General features: G+C 37.7%; 1 protein-coding gene across 3 annotated transcripts in view; it reads left to right on the top strand.

Annotated features, from left to right (window-relative positions):
• LOC130432065 (collagen alpha-1(XIX) chain) overlaps positions 1-22,214 on the top strand; it is a 123,250-nt gene that overhangs the window by 44,648 nt on the left and 56,388 nt on the right. For all 3 annotated transcript variants that reach the window (XM_056761298.1, XM_056761297.1, XM_056761296.1), the window contains exon 14: positions 20,509-20,553. In XM_056761298.1, coding sequence (XP_056617276.1) covers positions 20,509-20,553 — 45 coding nt within the window. The remainder of the gene's footprint in view (positions 1-20,508; positions 20,554-22,214) is intronic.

The raw sequence follows: 22,214 nt of genomic DNA, 5'->3' as shown, positions 1-22,214 counted from the left end.
GAAATCTTGTTCTTGAAGTCTAGTGACAGATAAACACAGATAAGAGAGGTGGAGAGAGAGAATGGGTTTTAATATTTGAATTTTGATTTGAATTAATTATAGAGATGGACATTTTTTTTTCAGTGAAATGTAACTGAGGTACATTCACAGTGCTTAACAAATCTATAAGACCCCCTACCTAACCCTAACTAACAGTATCGGTGGTTACCAAAATATTTTTTCATTGTTTCTTTAATTGGTTATCCACCAGCATATTTTAGCTCTTCAGTCACAGTAGTGTTTCTGATGCTGAAATAGGAAATCAATTATTGAAGAGTTCATTTGAAAAAACTGATCTATTAAAAAAATTGAAATTATATTTTTTACTTTGGATTCCATCTTATTTCAATAAAACTAATGTTGGTTTGTTTTAACTAACTTAAATATACATACTATTTAAAAATAGTAAAATCAAATTATACAGTTATAGCACACTTAACCAAAAACGTGATAACAGAATAATAGCAAGATTTAAAAAACATGGTGTTTTTTTATAATTATCCATGAGTTTTTTAATTTACAATCTTTCAAGAAATGCAGGAAAATACTACTATTTTAATTAAAAAGTTCAATTACAGTTTTCTACTTGCAGTCCTTTAAAGAAATTAAGCTTTTGGTTATTTTCTATCTTCTAAGAGGAGTTGAATGTGCCGTCCCAAATTTGGGCATAAAAACATTTAGTTGTTTCAGTTTGTTATTTGCCCAATAAATGATAATAATTGTTTAAGTTTTTCTCTGATTCCTAAAACATCTGTGTTTTCTCTTTAATATGTTAGGTGGCTAAGTTTTAAAGTAACAAATTCAAAATAAACGAGAAGGAGGCGGGAACCGGCGAACGTTTAAATAAACTTTCAATAAAATAAACAAACAACAAAACGAAAGTAAAAGGGCCGACAGCTACCTCACGGTCGACTGCCGGCCACACAATCATAATTAAACATAACAAAGCAAGGCCTGGTCCTCTCTCGTCGTACACTTCTGTGGCTCGTCCTCTTATGCTTTCGATCTCCTCTGTGAGAGATGCAAGACCGGTGCCGCGTGCAGCTGACACTCATTATCACTCGCGTCACCGGCCTTGCATCGTTCCCTCACGTCTCTCGTCCCGCCTCGCTCGTCACAGTGGTCTTATATATGTGTTAACTACAAAATTTATATCAAAAATTACACACATAACCATTTTGTTTACATTCCATATTGTACAAGGATGTACTTCAAGATTGTATTCTCATTCATTTTCCCAGGTTGCAGACCACTTTAAATATTGTCTGATATTTCCATGTTTATCGTGATTGGTTGTTCGGGGCATAGACAGTACAGTAGAGCAGCGACAGTCTTTGAGGCGCCAAAGAGTGATATCACCGTAAACACACACTATTCATCCCTCATCAACACCCATTTGATCAGGATTATTCCCACTCTCTGTTGTGCTCAGCCATCACATTGTAAAAGAATACTAAACTAGTGGGAACTTTTAGTAACTTAATAGCAGCTCTACCTCTGAGGTCTCTCACCTCAGCTGTTACGTCTTGGCACCATTGTAGGATTAAACTACATTACTATTACAGTAGATCCTTTGTTTATAGTTTAAATGCATGCATTCTATACTGACTTCTGTTTAAACTAATGGTAATGTTCGTTTATTCTGCTATATGCTGTATAGTGCTGTAATCGGAGTAATGTAACATTGGTATTTTGGAGTGGGTGGTCTCATGTCAGATCTCGGCTGGGGCGCCTCTTGGGTCACGACCGTTATGGACTGTGAGAACTGATGTTTACACGTCATCTCTGTAAGTTTAAATTGTATGGAGGTCACAATATTTTTTTCTTTGAAAATAGTGTAACAACCATCTGAAGTCATTTTGAGAGGTATTGTGACAGTCGCTTTCAAGCAATATTGAATTCTTCAAAATATAGCCTATATTATTTTTCAGTAATCGGTGAAGAACAATTTTCTATAACACTACAGAGTTGATGACAAGCACGCGTGTGACCTTCTAGAGTCACCCCAAAACGTCCCAACAGATGGCATGTGTCCACCACGGCCGACATCAGCAGGCGCCTAGAAATGATTAGCCATGTGATACATGCTATAAAACATGGCGGGGGGGCGAAATGAGAGTGAGTGGCACTGTGTTAATCGGTGACCCGGTTGCTAGGTCACGCTCCGTGACATCTCCTGGACATTTTCCCCAGCTGTTGGAGAGAGATGGTCGGCCGTAAGAGAATATTGCCTCGTAACCAGAGGATCCTGTGGCTGCGATATCAATTTGTGCCCTTTAAATAATTGATGGGATGCACGGTGCGGATTGTTCGGATTGCCGCAAGTTCACGTGAGTCATTAAATCTGAAGATCTGCCAGTTATGCCTGGTGTGAAAATGGATTGCAATCACGCAATAAGATGTTTCCATAAAGCACATCGGACGTTGTCATCGTATAACATATTGCAGAGGTTCTTAAACAATGAAAAGTAATTGGCTTCAGTTCTCATCTGGTGAATGCAATATACCACAGACAGGTAGTGAAGCTCAGGGGGGAATCGAAAATGAATCTGTATGTTAATTTAAAGTGGATGGAGTGCTGTTTGCTTATGAGAGGAAATACTTGTAATTGTACATATTTACACTGACAGGATTGTTTTTCTGGACTGATTCTGTAGTGATGGTTTCGTATTCCAATTGTAAATACAGGCAAACATTTTAAGTTAAGTGTAATGATTTTTTTCACAGGTGAGTTTGTGTTATATCAAATGCTCCTTATACAAATACAAGTTTAGTGATAAGCACTACAGTAGTGAATGTTGATCAAAAGTGTAATGTATGAGGCCGAAGGGCATAAATTCAAAACATACTGTATTGCCGTGGTTTCGCGGATAGGGATTTGCTTAAGCCAGGACTAGACATCTTGATACAAAACTATTGTACTGATCTATTTTATTTCAAAGTTGTTTTTGTTAACCAACCAACAAACTAAATGTGGGGCAGGTATTCTGTTTGTGTGGGATAATGTGGGACACCATTAAAAGGTAGTGCAAAACTGTGATATAATAACTGATTTAAAAAAAATATACATATTTCCTAAGCTAATAAAATGTATTTGTTATTTAGTCCGTTCCAACTACAACATAACTAAGGCATAGATAAAATGTTATATAACATACACATAATAAAGGCGATTTCAATTTAATGTTCAATGTCTCTTTAAAATTTGATCACAGATCAGCCTAGTAGTTATCATGATGTACACTCTGAATATCTTCTTAAAAAGAGAAAATTAAAGGAATAAATAACAAACAATTGAAGAAAATGAGTTTCTATTTTAAAATGTATTATTGTTCAATAATGCATTTCATGACTTGCCATTTTTTTATTTTAATATGCTAACCACAACCTAAAGGCTAAACACAGTTTTAAAGCCACACCGTTTACGATGTTTTTATTCTTTTTATTTGGCAAGTTGACATGGGAGGGATCGCCAATGGAGCTACCGAAAGACGTCACAGCCTCGATGACATACATTAAATAAAAGTCAGACTTAAAGAATTGCGTTTGTATGAGCTTGTTGGACACTGGTGTGCAACGGTTGCTGCTTTTGACACAGCGCTTTTAAATAATGAAGTTAACAATGGCGCAAGCAAATGTCTTGTGTGCGTTTCGGATTAAAGAACGTATTTCACAATATGCGATGTGCAGGACAAGGGGTGAAAATGCTATGCGGTACAACGCAAAGCAGGACGGGTGGTCACCCTAGATACCGCATACATTTAAGACCAATGTTAACTAAGCTCTGTCTGGGAAACTGCCCCATTATCTGCATAAGTACAATTTGCACATTTGTTGTACAATTAACAACTTTATTTCAATAAATGGTCTTGTCTTTTCAGCAGGGTTGTTTGAAAGTGTTTGGATATGTTTGCTTATCCAGAGGCTGATATTCTAGGTCAGGATTCTGTTTACGTTTTTTGGAAAATGGTAGATCTTAAAGTAAACTTGGTTTAAGCTTTTGTTGTTTGTGGGGTCGGTGTGAATGAAAGGCTTTTGTGAGAGACGTTCTAAGGTCAACAGCATTGTTGACCCTGGGACAAAATTTCAATCAACCAATCAGATTTGAGGGATACATTTACAGTTAATATGAAGTGTAAGATTTCAGACAGGAAGCAAACTGCCCAAGGCCTGCCCGTCCGATGAAACGGTCTATGGGCTTGTTCTAGGGTCAACAAAGTACGTCGTCCCAAATACATCTTTTACCTGGAAAAATCAGTTTGAGCGTGAAGTCACAGTGTGCATTATTTGTGTAGATTAATGTTTATAAACGTGCACAGCACAGCCTTGTCTAACATACAGTGTAGCACACACTTTCTTGGTAAGCCTTCTCACGCCTTTGCAAAGTCTTTGTCTGCACAGCTTTTCAAAACCCTCATGTCTTGACTACAGTACTCTTCCACCCAACTGTGTGATCTGCTCCTAAGCCAAATCTAACATCTACTGTATGAAGATCTCCACTTAAAATAATAATCGACAACAAGCAGGCTGAGTGAACGATAACAAAATTCTTATTTTTGGTCACTACTGTACACCTTAAATTCAACCTAAAGTTGCAACAGGTCACACACGCTATAAAGTCTTGCTACTCGTCTTTGCGTTACATTGAGACACTGATGCCTCTAATAATGGACATCCTGCAGTCTGTACCGTATGTGCAGTGCAGTGTGTGTCCTGTCAAAGGCAGACAGCGGGAGAATGAGATGAAGCAGCGGGGTGTCCAACAGTTGGCAGTGTTTTTCATTGGCTGGCCGTGTTAGATTGGGCTGCACACATGCTGGTGACCTCTCGACGGACACCTGTAGGGTGAGGTTATTGGCCGAGCAGACTCCTGATGTGAGTTCTCTGATTGGACAGAGCAGTGAAGGAGGGCCAGCAGATATTTAAACCCGTGTAAAAGGTTTACAGAATGTTAATTTTATAGTTGAGCGCTTATTTGAGTTCTGGAGCATGATGCTAAAGGATTGTTTTAAATGTTGAGATCTACCGACAACATCTGTGATGTGCGGTTAATTTCCACAGAACATATTTTGTGTGCAAACAAAAATATGTTAATTTTTGTACGCGTTCAATCATGGAAGAGTTTTTAAAGGTTTAAAACGTTTCGATATTCAGTTCTTAATACATAATGCACGCAAATTCCCTTTGCAGTCCAATTGTAATGGATTTATTTATAAAGTGTGTTATTAGGGCTTGAGTGCATTGACCAGGCGGCTCTTTCTTACGGCATTGTCTCAATGGCCAGTTTGGTGGGAAATGACATTGTCTGAGACCTTCCCTATTTATATACGTGTTGGAATACCATAAGCACGTTCAGTTTTCCAGGCATCTATTTTTTACAGTGCAATCCAAGAGGGACACATACATGCGGCATGTGTTTATGTCTTTGCAACACAGGTGACCTTGTGTCCTTCAGATAACTATCTGATGTTCAAACTGATGTCCTTTACAGTTCCATAAGGCAACAACTGTATGAGGTGGTAATGCTGACATACTGGATGCCATGGTACTGAATGTTTACCATATTTACTGTATTTTTTGTACATGGGATTACAAGGAACTTTAGCATACAAAGTATTTTACATTAAAACTGTATTAGTGTGTATAGCGGTATATAGTAGTACTGTAGTTTTACATTTATTTTTCCTATGTACATATGTTACAAAATGTACATTGAAATGTTTGTTGTAAGGATCATGCAATCTACAGCAATATTCAATACAGTATAATAATACCTTAAAATAAAGTTACATTTGTTTCACATTTTATTAATTTATTGTATTATAAAAACAAAATTGAACAAAATATAGATTCGATTTCAAAAAAATACAGTAATAAAGAAAAAAGAACGTGTCGCAGATAGTATGCACTGTATATGCAGGTGCTAATGTTTTACGGTTTTATTTTTTTAAGTTTGCTATATAAATAGAAGTGCATGTTAAAAAGATAGATGACAAATTTACTGATATGTCCTATGTTGTGACATAGCAAAAAACGGGAAAACAAACTGTCAATGTATTTTATATTATTTATTTATATTATAATATTTATTATTTATGACAGCTTTCTTGTAGCTGGCACTAGCAACGCCAAGGTCATGGGTTCGATCCCAGGGATTGCACATACTCTGATATGTAAGTTGCTTTGGATAAAAGCGTCTACCAAATGCATAAAAATGTAAATGTAGAAATATTCTGTAATACAAAATAGCATTCGAGAGATATCTTTCTTGCTAATTTCGTTTTTGCTGTCACACCATTGGACACGCTTACACATTTCCCAACTACCCAAATATCTGCAACCCACTGGCCTTAATTTCGCCTAATCAAAACATAAGGGTGGAATATATTTTTCCACAGCAACTGTGCTTATTCCCGTGTGTATTAACATAGTGATCATTTACAGTGAGATAAAACGCTGGAGCAACTTGTACTCAACAGCCAGCGTGGAGATGTTAACACTTGAGGCGTCCCACAGCTGGGAGTTTACCAGTAGATTTATGCCCTTCACAGGTAGGCTGCCTTCAGTTAACCATTTGTGGTCTAACATTGCGGAACCCGGTGTAGCGACCTTGTCGCACGGCGCTATTATCTGAGCAATAGATCTGAGCGTGTAATATTAACCTATGGCAGCAGTATGTGGAAGAGTTAGACAGAGATAAACGCTTTCACCCAAAGGAAAAGAATTGCTCGAGTCTCGGATGGGGAAAGAGGGAAAATGCAAGAGAGGGAGGATGGATGGGTACGACTGGGGACAGATGTGGCGAGTGATGATTTATCTCACTGTCTCAGCCTTTTCCCAGAGTGCCTCGGTGCGGCGGCGGCCACGCTTGCATGGGATAAACACATTAAGCGGCCAGTTAATTAAAGGGGCCGCACGGGCAACCTGAGACCTTCAGGGAAGCAGAAGGTTTGATTGTGCTTGTTACTGACTAGATACACAATCAGGGTGTGTGTGCGTGAAGGGTGATATACTTAAATGAACTCACTCTGTGATACCGAAGAGGGGTAATGTAGGTCAGAACATGTCGCTTGAATGAGAAAGAGCTTGCGGGAACGGTCAGACTCCCGTTTAAAGGAACAGTTCACCCAAAACGAAGAATCTGTCTTTATTTTATCTTCCTCACGTCAGTCCGGATCCATGTGAAATGTACTTGGTGCTCTTTTCCATAATATAAAAATGAATGAGGTCTCGGGCCGTCAAGCTCCAAAATGACCAAAAACTGTTTGGTGAAAGTCTGTATGATTTATACGCTGTACTTCAAGTCTTTTGATTCCGATACAAAGCGTTCGGACGACTTCCGAAGACTTAGAAAGTTGACCAAGTAGCTCTACATTCAGATTTATTTATTTTGAAATGAAACGGCCCAAGACCCCATTCTCTTTCGTTATACGAAAAATTTACCAAAAATGTTTAGTTTTCTTTAGGGCTGTCAAATGATTCATCGTGATCGCATAAAGAATGAAAGGTTGGTTTTACATAATAAATGTCTAGTAATTTTGTATTTAAAAAAACACAAAAATATGAAAAATATACAAATGAATAAACGTTTATCCATCCATCCATCCATTTTCTACCGCTTATCCGAACTACCTCGGGTTGATTTTTTTATTGCTCAAAATAATATGCATAACATACTGCCAAGGGTCTCCATTATTGTTCACAAAAAAATATTTTCAGTGAAAATACAGATTATACAATCTTAAATACAATTATAAATAGCAGCTTTTATAATTGTACTATACATAATAGTAAGCATATCATTTTCAATGTCCTTAAGCACCAAAAACAAAAGGGATTTTTGTTTACTAAGTTTAGGCCGATGAATATGATACCTAACCAATATATTCATAAGATTAATTATGTATGCTTCACTATATTTATTCTGGATGCGATTTATCGAGATTAATCGTTTGACTGGCCTAGTTTTCTTTAGGGGAAGGTCATACAGACGTAGTTGTCTGTCACAACTAGATTGTGAGTACAGATTTTTAATTTTGGGGTGAACTATTTCTTCAAAACATAATTGATGCACATGGACACCGCCTGAATAAAATGAGGCGCCGCTAAAGGGAACGACTTAAATAGCGATGATTTCCATGCCTCCGTCACGCACGCTTGCTGATTGATGTTTGTATACAGTTAAACTAATTGTCTAGATGACAGCAAATTGCCTGATTAGCATTTAGTCTTCTATCATTGAACATTTGCACTCTTTGATTCCCAACTACAATAACAGTTGTCACACTTGCCTGCTGTGTGTCTCTGTTACCTGACCTTGTTTGTTCCCATAACCCAAGAGAACAGTTTTGGACCAAAGGGCTCTGTAGCAACATGTACTGGCGCTCGGTGAGGTCAGTCCAGTTGCTGTCCGGTAAGGTCAGGGGGTAGAACTGTGACCTTACAGTTATGGTTTGCAGTGACATCATGGGGTGTGTTGACTTATGAACTCAGGCTATGTGACACCTGTGGCGTCTGGGCATGCACCGTTAGGAGACCGTTGGCCAATCAGGAGCTCTGATGCATCGTTGACCTCTCTTCCGGAGGACAGGATTGGTTGAGTCTGTGTTATTTGCACAAACCTATTCCTTGTACCTTTTGAGGGGTCATTGAATGCAATAGAAGTTGTTTTTAAGGTTACGTGACAAAAAGCGACTTAAAGGGATAGTTCACTCAAAAGTGAATATTTTGTCAACATTTACTCGCCTTCTTGAAATTTCAAACATGTATGGCTTTCTCTTTCCTGCAGAACACAAAAGAAGATATTTTGAAGGATGTTGGTAACTGAACACCGGCGATACCCATTGACTTGCATTGTTTTTTTATTTGTGTGATAGAAGTCAATGGGTACCGCCACTGTTTAGTTACCAACATTCTTTAAAATATCTTATTTTGTGTTTTGTGAAATGATAGGAGGGTGCGTAAATGATGACAGAATTCATTTTTGATGACAGAATAATTTTGGGTGAACTATCCCTTAAACAATGAAATCCAAACAATGGTGTTTTGACTTTTTTACCTTGCTTAAACTTGGAAGTATCAGGAAAAAATGTCTTTGTTCAGAGATTTCTCTTGCGCACTGTAACTCAGGAGATTTAAATCAAACAACTAGGAACTCCATTAAGTGTTCATTTGGACTTTTTCTTCCAGACAGAGTGCTCTGAAATAAATGTCGATAACAGCTCAGATAATTTCGTTTTTTAATGAAAAAATTAACCAGGTAGAGCGACCAGAGCCACATATTATAGCGACAACAATTGCAGAGATCCGAAGCCCTTTTTACATTTTTTTACACTTTTATCCAAAGCGACTTGCATAGCATTATCTTATACATTTGTTTTTAAGTATGTGCAATAGTTCAGAGTAATGATGTGTGTGAGAGCCACTTGAGACTGTGATCATGTGATGTTAATAACCCGTGTCTGTTGTTGGATGTGATTTTATTATTACAGTCATTTGTGTCATTGAATAAGAACATTTACGTTCATGCATTTGCCAGACGCTCTAATCCAAATTTACTTACAATGCATTCATCCTATGCCATTCTTTTAAGTTTGTGCATTCCTTCGCAGTCAAAGCCGTGACCTTGGCCAGTCGAGCTCCATGAGATCCATCTAATCTAGTAATGAGTAATGGGTTGAAGAAATGTAGACTGACGTTCTCACCCCCCCTCACCAACACACTCATTTACACACAAAAGATTGTTGTGCTTGTTTTATTTTCCCACACACTTCGCCCGTCCAACGACAGTTTACGTTTGCGCACTTGTGTTTTAAGCAGCCCAACGCTGACTGGCTTCAGACGTTCTCCAGATGGTGTTTGTGTTTCGCTTTAATGTACTCTGCCCATCCGCTCGCTAAAGACATGGAATACAACACAACAAGAGCTTTGAGAAAATCTCCGCTAATTTAAACAGAATCTGGATTCATAAAATTGGCTCTTTCGAACACGCAGTGGGCTTAGCCGCACGTCACTCATCTACATTATTAGTACGTAGTGCTTTGTGTAGTGCACTGAAGGGTTGCTCTCAAAGGTCTCCAGTCAGCTGAGATGAGCAATTCCACAAAGAGGGCACAACAGATCTGCCAGCAAATCTTTAAGGTCATAACTGATTATGATCAACGTCAGGGAGGCCACTCTCAAATGCATGTCTTTAAAATATATACACTTTTCATATTAGGAGAATGATATTTTCTTTACTTTACCCCTAAAACTTTAACCTTCATGGATAAACAGTTGACATTTGATTTGCATCAAAATGATTTGGACGATTTATGGGAATTTCAAAAGGTATGAACACCTATGGATGTCATCACGTGCGTATTTGATGTTTCGATATTCTTGAGGACAAAAATGTGTTCACATCCTGCACTGACATTTTACGTTTATATATTTGTGCATTCAAGTGTACATTTTATGAGTATTTGCATTCTTAGGGATGCATTTTAGGAGATATTTTGAGAAATCACTATCAGTGGTTTTGTGTCCACGTCAATGGGGGCCAATGCTGTTTGGTTACAAATGTTTTCAAAACAGAAGAAAGAACATATTACAAAAAATATAAAGAATGACATTACAGCATGTACATGATGAAGCATTTCCATTTGTGGGTCACCTGTCCCATTAAATCCCTTTAACAGAATACATACAGCATGTGCCTCTTGTTGTGTATTATACATATACTGTATAGCCACATGAAAACAGTCTCGCACTTTTAGGTTTAATATAAAAATGTATAAAGAAATCACATTTTCTCTTTTTAGAAGGTTTTGTAAGATTTACCTTGCTATTTTTGTAGAGGGAGTTCATCTCCTCCACACGCAATTTTAGGATGGAAATGAGACTCGGCACTAAATATAAGATTCATCATCTTTTCCAGCACATAAAAATGTGGATTTGCATAAAGACATTAGCACAAGTTGTTAACATTGATGAGCTCTTAATTGAGATACTGTAATTTCCCTCTTAAAAGCGACATTAAGATCCATCCTGAGTATGAGCAAAAACTATCTCCATCATACTTCTCTAACAGGTTATTTTTAAGTGTATTCTGTGGCTGTTACACAAAACATGCCTCATTTTTACATTTCCGCATTGATGCATGACCGGCATTGAAAACGGTCACCCGTGCTAGCCACTCTCCACACCTATTTAACATTTGCACGTTTTGGTCGTATTTTTAACCCGTCCCCCCGGCCAACCATTTAGAGCAGTAAATCAGCCTCGCAGTCCACACTTCCAATCAGTCTCTTTCTCATGTACCATGTCTTGGCTCATACTACATCCTTCATTCACTCTTCTGTTTGTAGCATTCATGGAACCAGATCGCCATCCGGTGGCCGGTGGAAGAACTGTCTTCCGGTTCGTCCTGAAATGCTCTGTGTTGAATAGACCTGAGAGTGACAAAATCATCCATATTGAATCTGAGCGTGTCAAACAAAGCAGAGGGAGAGAAATGTTGAAGCTCCGTTTTGGCCGGAGCGTACTGAATCTCTGCTCTTGACTGTCAGCCGTCTCTTTATACGTGTGGGGATAGTTAGATGTTTGGAGGGTTGAATAATTGCATTGTGTGCCACTCAGAAAAGGGTGAAGAACGTTAAGCTGTGTTTGAGAGCTTGCCAGGCAGCTGTCAGCTTTAGCGCTCTCTCTATCTCTCTCTCTCCCATCTTTCTGTCTCTCTCTTACACCCCCAGTAAACAACTGGAACAAATCCTGTTTTATTGAAGTTTCGCAGTGTGTGCCAGTATCGTGGGTGAGCGGTCTTGCCTTGCGTTTTTTCTTTGTTTTTGTTTTTTGTAGACCTTGAGTAGCCTGTTGTATTTATAAGCTCTGCTGTGAAGCCGTCTTTCTGCCTACTGCCTACATAGACAGCTGCCTTCTGTGCTTTTGAATGCCAACGAAACCTCATAAGTGACAGAATTGGACCACACTATGTAGACAACTATGTATGGCATACCAATAGTGCTCATTGAGTCAAAGAATATAGGAGATTCAAATGATTTAAAGGAATCATGACATATCAATTATCACATGGATAGTTTTTAAATACATCATACATGTGTTTGTTTCAGAAAGAAACTTTTGATAATATATTATATTATTATTCATATTTATTAGTTCTTTAATACATTTTTGGTGTCACACCAGCTATTACTAAATTTAATAAATACACATTATTATCAATTTGTTATATGTACATTTACTTAAAATAACTATATTATTTGCTGTTTTAATATTTTTTCTATTTATCATTTTGCATTGCAAGGTGGTATTCTTTGCATATGCTTTGTTTTCTATTATTTTATTGTAAGATGGTTTAGTAACAATTCGTTTTTTAAACGTCCAGTTTGTGAAATTTAGCGGCATCTAGCGGTGAGGTTGCAAATTGCAACCAATGGCACACTCCACCCCTCCCTTTTTAAGCACTACGTTTGCTGACACAGGGCTAAGATGCCGTCACCTTTCGTGATGACATCGAACGTATTTATCAAACACACTCTGTAGAGAAGTTTGTCCGTTTAGGGCTACTGTAGAAACAACATGGCGAATTCCATGTTAATGGACCCGCGGAGTATGTAGATAGAAATAGCTCATTAAGGTAATAAAAACCTAATGCTTTATTTTGTAAGGTCGTTATACACCTCTGAAAACATGTATATTTTCTTTTTCTGTAAATCGATCCTCCTTAATATCACACATTGCCTCTTGAAGGGATGATATTGGGCAAATGATTTAGATTCAATATTTTCCTTTTTTTCTCCTTTCATCTTGGATACATTTTTCTCTAAACTTGTTGTGATGTAATGTGCTGATGTTAATCCGAAGGCTGTCGGTTCAAATTGAATATTTGACAAGGTTATCATGGCTCCACGAAGTGAAGATGTTGTGTTCTCATCATTGTGCCCTAAGCAAAACACTTCACCTCAAGTTGCTCCAGGGTGACTAAATCTGCCAGTCAGTTTAGATAAAAAAACGCTTGTTACAACACTAAAGGTATTGGACATAATGAGACCTTGCTTGACAGTAGATACCTATCAATGTTGTAGAGATGTGGATTATCAGAATTAAATTATCTGCGCTCTTGCCCATCTTGCCCCAAAGGTGTGCTTATAGCACAGCCCAAATGTTCTCAGGAAGGCAAGAAAACATCTGCAGAAGGGGGAAATACGGCATTTCAGTATTAATCTTAATTACTGAATGAATTAGCTGTGTTTTCCTGCTGCTAGAAGACAGTTGAGATAATTGCAAGTGTCTGGCAATTATGGATGTTGAGATGGGAAAAGTTAGCTCTTCGTATCCTGGTTTGACCGAGATGCCGGATGATCAAAGGGTGCGAGTTTTGGGATGTCTTACTTTTTCCGACTTTCATCAGTCAAAAGGCAGACATCAATCACTTCAGCTCCAGAGGGGGAAAGGATACCATGGCAACAGCTGGGATGCTATGAAGCAATGCTGTACAGTATGCATATGTGTGTATGTCTTTATTTAGTATCTTAGCTCTACTTTTGTGGACTTTGTTTAAACATATGTACTGAATCAATCCTATTGTCATTTTTATCACATCCAAGAAAGATTTTTTGTAGTATTCCAACAAAACAAACACTAGGTCTTTTAGAACACGTTCTCAGTATTCTTAATTATGTAAGTTTAGTATGAGATCCTCCCGTGGGACATTTAAATCCCCTACATCCCCCCACATTATGTTCTTCAACTGTCCAGTATCAGGATGGTTTTCCAGCCTTTTATATTCCAAGGCTGATAAAGCCAATACAATATCCAATTAGAATCAAATGAGAATTAAATCCTGCAGGAATTTGAGCTCATTCAGTGGAATCTTGTTTGATTGATTTCGGTCATGAATTAAAGCTAATCCTTAAAGATCCTAATGGGAATTTCCTCATAGTATTCCAACAAATCAACAACTGGATCGTTGAGAAACCGTTCCCAAAAGTGCTTTTATGATTCCATATAGGAATAAAGAGCCCCTGTAGACACAAACAGAAAATAATGTTTTAAAGAATATCTTTCAGAGTTTTAAATCTCTTCCCACACACTTTTCTTTTAACCGTGAAGTAGTAAGCAATATTCTAGTACCTTCCGGGTTTAGATAAAGAATGCATTAAGACTTTATCAATAAAGATAAAGGATTTAAAAAAACCTGCAAGAATTTCAGTTCATCCTGTTGTTTTAGAGGATTGTTGTTTAATTCCTTTAGAATAGAATCAAAATATAATAGATATTCCAGTAAACATCTTTTTAACAATTGAAGTCTTATATGGACTTATAAAATATAGTTTACTTATGTCAAATCTTAATACATTTATGTTTCCAGATTTCGTAGTATAAAGAATAATAATAAATGCATTTTCGGGTATCTTTCTGTGGCTTTATTTATTAATTTCTTTGGCCAAATCCAATGTGCAACATCTCAAGATATCATGCCTTTATTGTAGTAAAAATAGCAAGGATATTTTGGTGCAAACTATGGTTACCATGGTAATCCTCTCCTCGTGACTCGTTGCTTCCATCTTTTTTTGCAGAAAACTATTGGAAACCGCACATACTGTTAACGTTTGCGTATGAACTTCTGTTTGTCTGACTATCTGTCTGTAGCCATGATGAGAGATTTTAAATGGCCAACACACAGAGATGCTTGTGTGGCTCCCGGATGACTCACTGTCACGCCAGTGGTGGAGCACGGGATCAATTGGCACAAAAGAGACTTCATTTCATCAGACATCACTAGAGGAGCAACCTGTAGCCATGGAGACAAGACTCCGGCTGATGGCTGTGAGGTCCTGCTGTGTCTGTTTCGGGAGGTTTCCAAATAGGTTTAAACACATTGTAAACGACTATTTAGAGTCAGACTGGTACTTGTCCAGTTAGGATTACCTGTGATATTGTAATGAACGACATGACCTTAATACTGTCATGTAATGTTTGCTACTCATTCTGCAGATTTATTTTGCTGATCACAGATTAACCACGTTGTTTAGTTTTGGAAAGTTCAGAGATATAGAAAAAACACGGAAAGGAAGTTAAATGAATGTGTAAAGAAGTATTAAATATCGATCGCCATGGAAACGCATTGAACGAAGCACTCCTATCATGTCCTGATATATCTGTGGCTCTGTTCCAAAAAATAAATTCGGAGCTAGCTGCCTACATAGACAGCATTTTTAATCAGGTTACAGTATTAAGTCGACTACATAAACCTTATTATTAGGGGTGTAACGATACGCTCAGCTCACGACTCATTACACAATACTGGGTTTATGGTTGCATCACAGTATTTGGACAATTTTAAAAATAAGAAACTGACACTCATGACTGAGTTTTACCCCAAACATTAACAATTTTTGTAACATTTGTTATTTTGTTTTGATGTAAAAATTACAACATTTAAGGTTTAAATGAACCATCTTTATGTAAACTAACCCTATTCAAATTAAATTAATCTATATTAATGAAATTAACTTTGAAAAAAATATCAAAAATATATTTGTAATAAATCTCCATAAAAGGGAAGGAAGGAGTCGGGAATCGGCAAACATTTAAACAAGTTTTAATATAAATAATAACAGACGGCGACCCCTCACGGACGACCGCCGGTGAACAAAACATAAACATAAACATAAATATAAATACAAATACAAATACAAATACAAATACAAATACAAATATAAGCTTAACATATGTTCGGGCCCGGTCCTCTCTCATCGACGGTCCGGTCGCTCGTTCCTTTTATATGCTCCCTATCTCCTACGTGATTTTAGCCCGGTGTGCGCACAGCTGGCGCTAATTCACAATTACTCACCGGACTCGAACCACGGTCTCGCCCCGCCTACTCTACTACAATATTGTCATAGCTTTACGATAAGTCTTAATGGCTCTACGATACATATTTTCATCGATGTTATAACGTAAATAGAACAACATTGCATAAGCAATTTTCGTTAAAAAAGGTGTATTAGACATCCAGTAAACCCCTGGTGCCTAGGCTAAAATAAGGCAAAATATGGGCTCTAAGTGAAAATCTTAATAGATGTCTGACCATGGCCCAAGAATAATGCTGCGTTTACACCAAACGTGAAAAGTAAATTGCATCAAAGTCAATGCAATGAATCAAACTCGTGGCAGGTGACGGCAAGACCTAATGCCAAGCTCGTTGTTTGAAACGTCCGGACGCGTGAAGACTCCCCGTAGCGCAATGTTTTTCGCGTCACTCGACAAAAAGGAACGCGATGCTTAGCGTTTGGTGTGAACACATCATTAGAAGTCATAGAACCCATATTAAAAGAAATGAAACCAAACACCTTTGATTCACTGTTGACTTTGCTTACATGATGAAATATCATCTCGCAAGATATTTAAGCAAAAATAACGTATCCAAAATTCAAAATTATTTTGGCTAGAAGTGGGTTACTCACAGCCACACAATATTGGGTCTAACCGACGCACTGACTATCACTAGTTGGGAAGACATCTTGCTGGGCTTTGGAACAAGGCCTGCATATAACTTTCATTGTGAAAAATTATTAGAAAATGAGTTGACTCAGTCTTTTGATGAATGAGATATATTTCATCAAACAAGTCCAAACACACGAGCGATGCTGCCTGTCCTTCATGCTTGTTAACACATTGTTTGACATTGATCATGACAGCGAAAAAATGTGATAAACAGCCAGTGGAACTAAAGACGTCGTCCCTAGCACACTAAGAGCTGATAGGAAATATACGTGTGTGCCCTGGGTGGAGGGATGGTGGATTACAGTAGATGCTTTAATGGCTCACATTACAGGGCTGTGATGGCTTACCCCCTGACCTCTTGGAAGGGGAGTGTGTGTTTACAGCAGATTACTGGAGGTTTTGGAAATGCTAGATGTGCTTTTATGTTTTTAACATTTTTTCTTTTCCGACCTGTACTTCCTCTCCCCTCAAACAGATATTCTGTAATCCGTGACACCTGACCCATGCAAGATCTCCGAAAAACAGTTGACATTTTAGATCAGGATTACAGCTCTGCTTTAAAGATTACCCGGGTCGCTGTTTCTTTGCTCGGCTCCTGGGGAGACAGAGGAGGTGTTAGATGTAAGCAACCTGCCTCATAGTGTACTCTGTCCAGCAGGTAAACTGGCATTCTCCATGGCCTACTGAGCAGAAAGAGAATGCGGATTAAAGCGCATGTTAATGCCATCAGAAGCAGAGCGAAATCCTGCCCAGAGTAGAAATGTTACTGGAGTTAATGTTATTAAAATATAAAGTTTGTAAAGTATGTTTATTGTAAGATAAATTGCAGATCCATGAAAAAAATCCTACAATTTTTTGTTTTAATGTATAGTTTTTGGTATCTTGACTTAAAGAGTTCACAGAAATCTGTCATCAATTATTCACCCCCATGTGGTTCAAAACCTGTTCATGACTCTTTCCTCTGTGGAACACAAAGATGTTCAAAAACGTTTTGAGAAATGTTTCTGTGGTTTTGTGTATTAACAATGGAAGTCAATGGGTGCCAATGTTGTTGGCTACCAACAATATCTTCTTTTGTCATCTGGAGAAGTCCATGTACACATAAATGGACATTTTTAATACATTGCAAAGTTCAGGGTATATAATCACTGCAGTTGCAGATGGAATTTCGTTTAGATAAATCTGTGCTATTCAGTGAGATTATTCAGAGTCCTTCATCAATCTTTATACATTTCACCTTCCCTCTCTTTCCCACATTCAAACACAAAAATTGTTTGGATAGACAACCTCCCACAGCCGGTTGCTCTCTAAAGTACACCGGTGACCTGGCGAAGAATTTGCCCCTTGCAAGAAGGCAAATAATAATCAAGGCCTTGGATGTTGTCAAACTTACAGGCCACCCGGTGTTGCATAGCAACAGAAATTGCAGGGGCTGATCCAGAAAAGAGGTGATGCTGTGTGTGAGTGATCCGTGGTCTGTGCGGAAGGGCGATGTGTCACACAATTGATCTCTATTTTTCTGTCATGTGGCAGTGACCTCGGCTGACCGGGCTTTCTAGCAGCCGTAGGCGTTGAATAGGTTCTGCTCTCTGGTTTATTCATTTAATTCTCTTTGCTAAAGTAAATTTTTCTTACACAAACTTATACGGATAACTTGTGGATCTTGTTGTAATGTATGTGGTTTAAAAAGTGGCAGCTTTGTAAATGCGTTTATATTCCACCTTTCTCAAAAGTATGTTGGTCGAAGTTTTTAAGCTCGGTAATTACATATTATAATGCACCGCAAGTTGCTTGGAAAAAAGCATCTTTAAAATGCATAAATGAAGAGTTTATTTGCAGAAGTAAATAAAGCAAATTTTCAAAATTAATGTTATGTTATTGTGTCATGTTTTTTTATGGTGCTTTATTGTGTTAGCTGTGTGCGTTTTACTTTTTCTATAAATCAGATATTAAAATATAAGAGATCCTTGATATCTTTATTTTTCCTGGACATCAATAAGATCGAATGGAGTTTAAGTTAACATTTTTCCTTACGTCTACTAGCCTATGTCTCGGATAGCAGAAAAATACCCTGAAAATCTCACAAATGTCACAAACTGGGCCCATTTGTCAAGTCTGCAATCATACAGTAGGTCAATATTATTGAAGATCTCAATATGAAATCTCCGAAACATATATCAACTTTACCCAAAGCTAGATTATTACTTTTACAATCTAAATTTGTTTTACAAAATCCATACTCGTAAAGAAAAGTTCAACCAAAAATGAAAAATTATTTTAATTCCATGCCATTTAATACATTTTTTGTAGTTCAATCTCAATTTGTACCATACATTTACACCACACACACAGCGTCTAAGCTAATAGAGAAAATACAGCAGTAATGTCATCATAATTATGTTTGTTTTGCTAGGCAGATTATGCACAATATGAAAAAATATTAAAGGCAAAGCAGTGATATGCAATTCCCACAGCTCTGAAAGTTTATATCTATCATCTAATTATACAGCTGAATGAGGTTGTTAGCGGAGGTAATAATATGTTGATGTGATGTAGGTGTCGGTGAAATAGGTCAATGAAGGGTTTGTTCCAATTTCAGGCTCTTCTTTCTCAAAAACACAAGACAATAAAAACTATATGAAGCCATGCGAATAAATATTTCCAGATGCTATTATTTCAAACAGATGCCGAATAATGCATTTTTAATCATCTGATTTTTTCTTCCAAAATACCTATTAAGCCAAAAGATTAAGCCGATCGAGTCAAAGATTATGGATCGCATACAACCCATCATTCTGCATGTTAAGTAAAACACATTTTAATGGTTTACAACTGAAAAGAACAGGTAAACCAAGCTCATCTTTATATTTCAACTCCAGTTGCAAAAGCAGGTAACTTTTTAAAAGCAGGTAAACCCGTTTAAAAAATAAAAATCATGTTCAAATAATATCAATCCAATTGCAGTTGGGTTATTTTAATTAAGTAGTTATGCCTTTAATGTTTAGAAAACTAATACAGCACTAATTTGTACCCAATTTGTGAATTCATTCTTTTCCTGTGACACATACAGTATGCGCACAAGACTTGATGATGAAAGCAGTTTGTTTATTTGTCAGCTCATTATGTTCCAGGTAATGGAATGGAAAACATGGATGAACTCGAGTGAATCAAAGATAATGGAAATGAACAGTTCTGAGGGTTTTCCTGAGCCGCTGGCTTTTATGCGCGATTCTTTTCCTCTTTTATCCAGCCGTACGGGCCACCGATCTCTCAAACACTCCTCACAAAGACAAAATGGGGTGGTCCTCCACGCCCCCCTGTTGAATTCTTAATAACGCTGTACACACAAAAATAACACACTGCGCTTGTATATAAGACGTCTCCATAAATTTCATTTAGAAACGATGCAACCATCAAAGAAACGTCCTGCTCATTCATCGGGGAACAATGTGGAAACAGATTTCCCAGAGGTTGCCGCACCGGCCGTCTTTGTGTCAGTTTTCCGATACGTTCGTGTCATCGCGCCGAGTCGAAAATTAAACCGGACTGACGGTTTTGATGGCTTTCAATGAACCCGCCTCACGCACTCATGCCGTTTTGTACGTTCAAGCTTACAGACTGAAGGTGGTTATTATATTTGTGAATAGTCCATAATGTCCCTGCGAGCGTTGGGGGCAACGTGCACTGTTCGTCACCGCAGGCCTGGCTTGATTGATGTGGCCGGGGTTTGTTAAAGCTGTAAAGAAGGTCGGGAACTTGTGGGGGGGTTTGAAGTGCCGCGCCACACATTGCTCTGCAATTAAGCTGTTTTCTTTGTTCATTAAAAGTAAATTAGTCACTGCAACAAGAGGAGCTGTCTTCATCTAATTGCTGTCTCTAGTGTGCACCAAGCAAAGCCAAACATGAACCTGTTGTTGAATCACTCAGCCATTTCTCACTCTTGTTCTGTGTGTCTTGCAGGGCCGGCGAGGAAAAACAGGGGAACTGGGGACACCAGGACCGTCGGTAAGCCATTTCTTTTTTTGTTCTCTAATAATACTTCACCCTGTCTAGAAAGCCGCCATGATGCCTACAAAGACAGCCAGTTTGGTTTGTGTTGTTATTTACAGCTGGTGAAATAATAGATGTGCATCGTGCGGTATGAACTTGCAAAACTTCATTTCTGTCACATGCAGGCAAGAAAGAACCACCTTTGCATTTTTAAAATGCTGTTTACGTCTGATATCCAGCTAAGAATATTGCTGTTTTCATCCAGCGTGTTCTGTTAAAACATTATTCATCTGGTAATCTCACGCATGGCTTCACAGCATGCATTAAGTGAGGTTTAAAAACGTAAAACACTTTATTTAAAAGATCCAGCGGCGCAGATTTCAGGCATAAATCAGGCAGGTGAGCTATTAGCTAGTTATCATAGCGGTTGCTAAAGTTTTCTCATCGAGCATTGACACCTGATGCCAAATGGATCATCGCATATACATATTAACCAAACGCGACTTGCACATTAAAATTTACATTTCAGCCATAAAGAAGAATTACAGCTACTTGCGTTCCTGTAGTGAGACGAATGGGCCTGTTATTTGCCAGTATCCGGTTTGTAAAGTGTAGTTTCGCGTGTGTAGGCAGATTAATTGTCGGTTCACCGCAGTTGTAGGAGAATGTGCCAAAAGAAGCATTTGCGTTCTTTGGACTGAAAGATAAATGATAATTAGAAGCCCAGGCGATGGCTGGAAATTACTGATTAATGCTCGTGTAAAATTTTATTTATCAATAAAACATCGGAGAGGGACATCCGGTGTATAATATAAAAAAGGGAGATGAGATCAGTTGGGTGAGATCTAGCAATTTGAATTTGGCTTGATCATTTGGAGCAGTATGAGATTAGTTGTTGTTGATAGTGACATTTTTAAATGATATACTTTTTCAAATATTAAATATATAATAAAAATGTATAAAGTGTTCAATGAAATAGAGGTACTGAATATTCATAGTTGGGTCAATACGTGTCATTTCAGCCAGAGATCCCCGGCACTTTTTTAAATTTTACAGAAGCAAGACCATCATCAGTAGCGATAAAAGCCAAAATATTTAATGCCACTGATGAATAGTTATTAAGTAATTAATGAATTTGTTGAGGGAGGTAAAAACATTTTTTTTTCAGCTGAAATTTGGAGCCGTATTAGAAGGTTTAAAAACTGACTTGAGTATGCCAGCATCATAATTTTATTTTTAGACAGAGATTAAAGCAAAGTCTGTTAATTTTAGCAATCCTTGATGCATTTAATGCCAATGGTTAAAGCTCAATAATGTATACCTGTAACTCCAGAACCGTAGATTCTTGTACTTGTCTTTGGGAACTACATTTTTAAGGCCCTATATGATTCATTCAGAGAGATGAGGGGATCTTAATGTGGCTTCATGAGAAAACTGTTAAAATGTACACATTTTCAGACATCAAAACCAAAAAAACTGCTGCGATACTTATTTTCTTTTAAAAAGGAATGTCTTAAGAACACATAATGTTGAAAGTAAAAATATATATTTTTTCCTTCTATCAAAACAACTGCTTTGAACATAACCATTTCAGTGTCCTTTTGACACAGAGTAACTGCTTTTATGGGGTTGATGCCCATTAACTTTCTCTGAATAGTTTTTTATAAGATTTGCAT

This window comes from Triplophysa dalaica, chromosome 11 (genome assembly GCF_015846415.1).
Source record: "Triplophysa dalaica isolate WHDGS20190420 chromosome 11, ASM1584641v1, whole genome shotgun sequence".
Lineage (NCBI taxonomy): Eukaryota > Metazoa > Chordata > Actinopteri > Cypriniformes > Nemacheilidae > Triplophysa > Triplophysa dalaica.
This window is presented reverse-complemented; position numbering and strand designations above follow the sequence as displayed.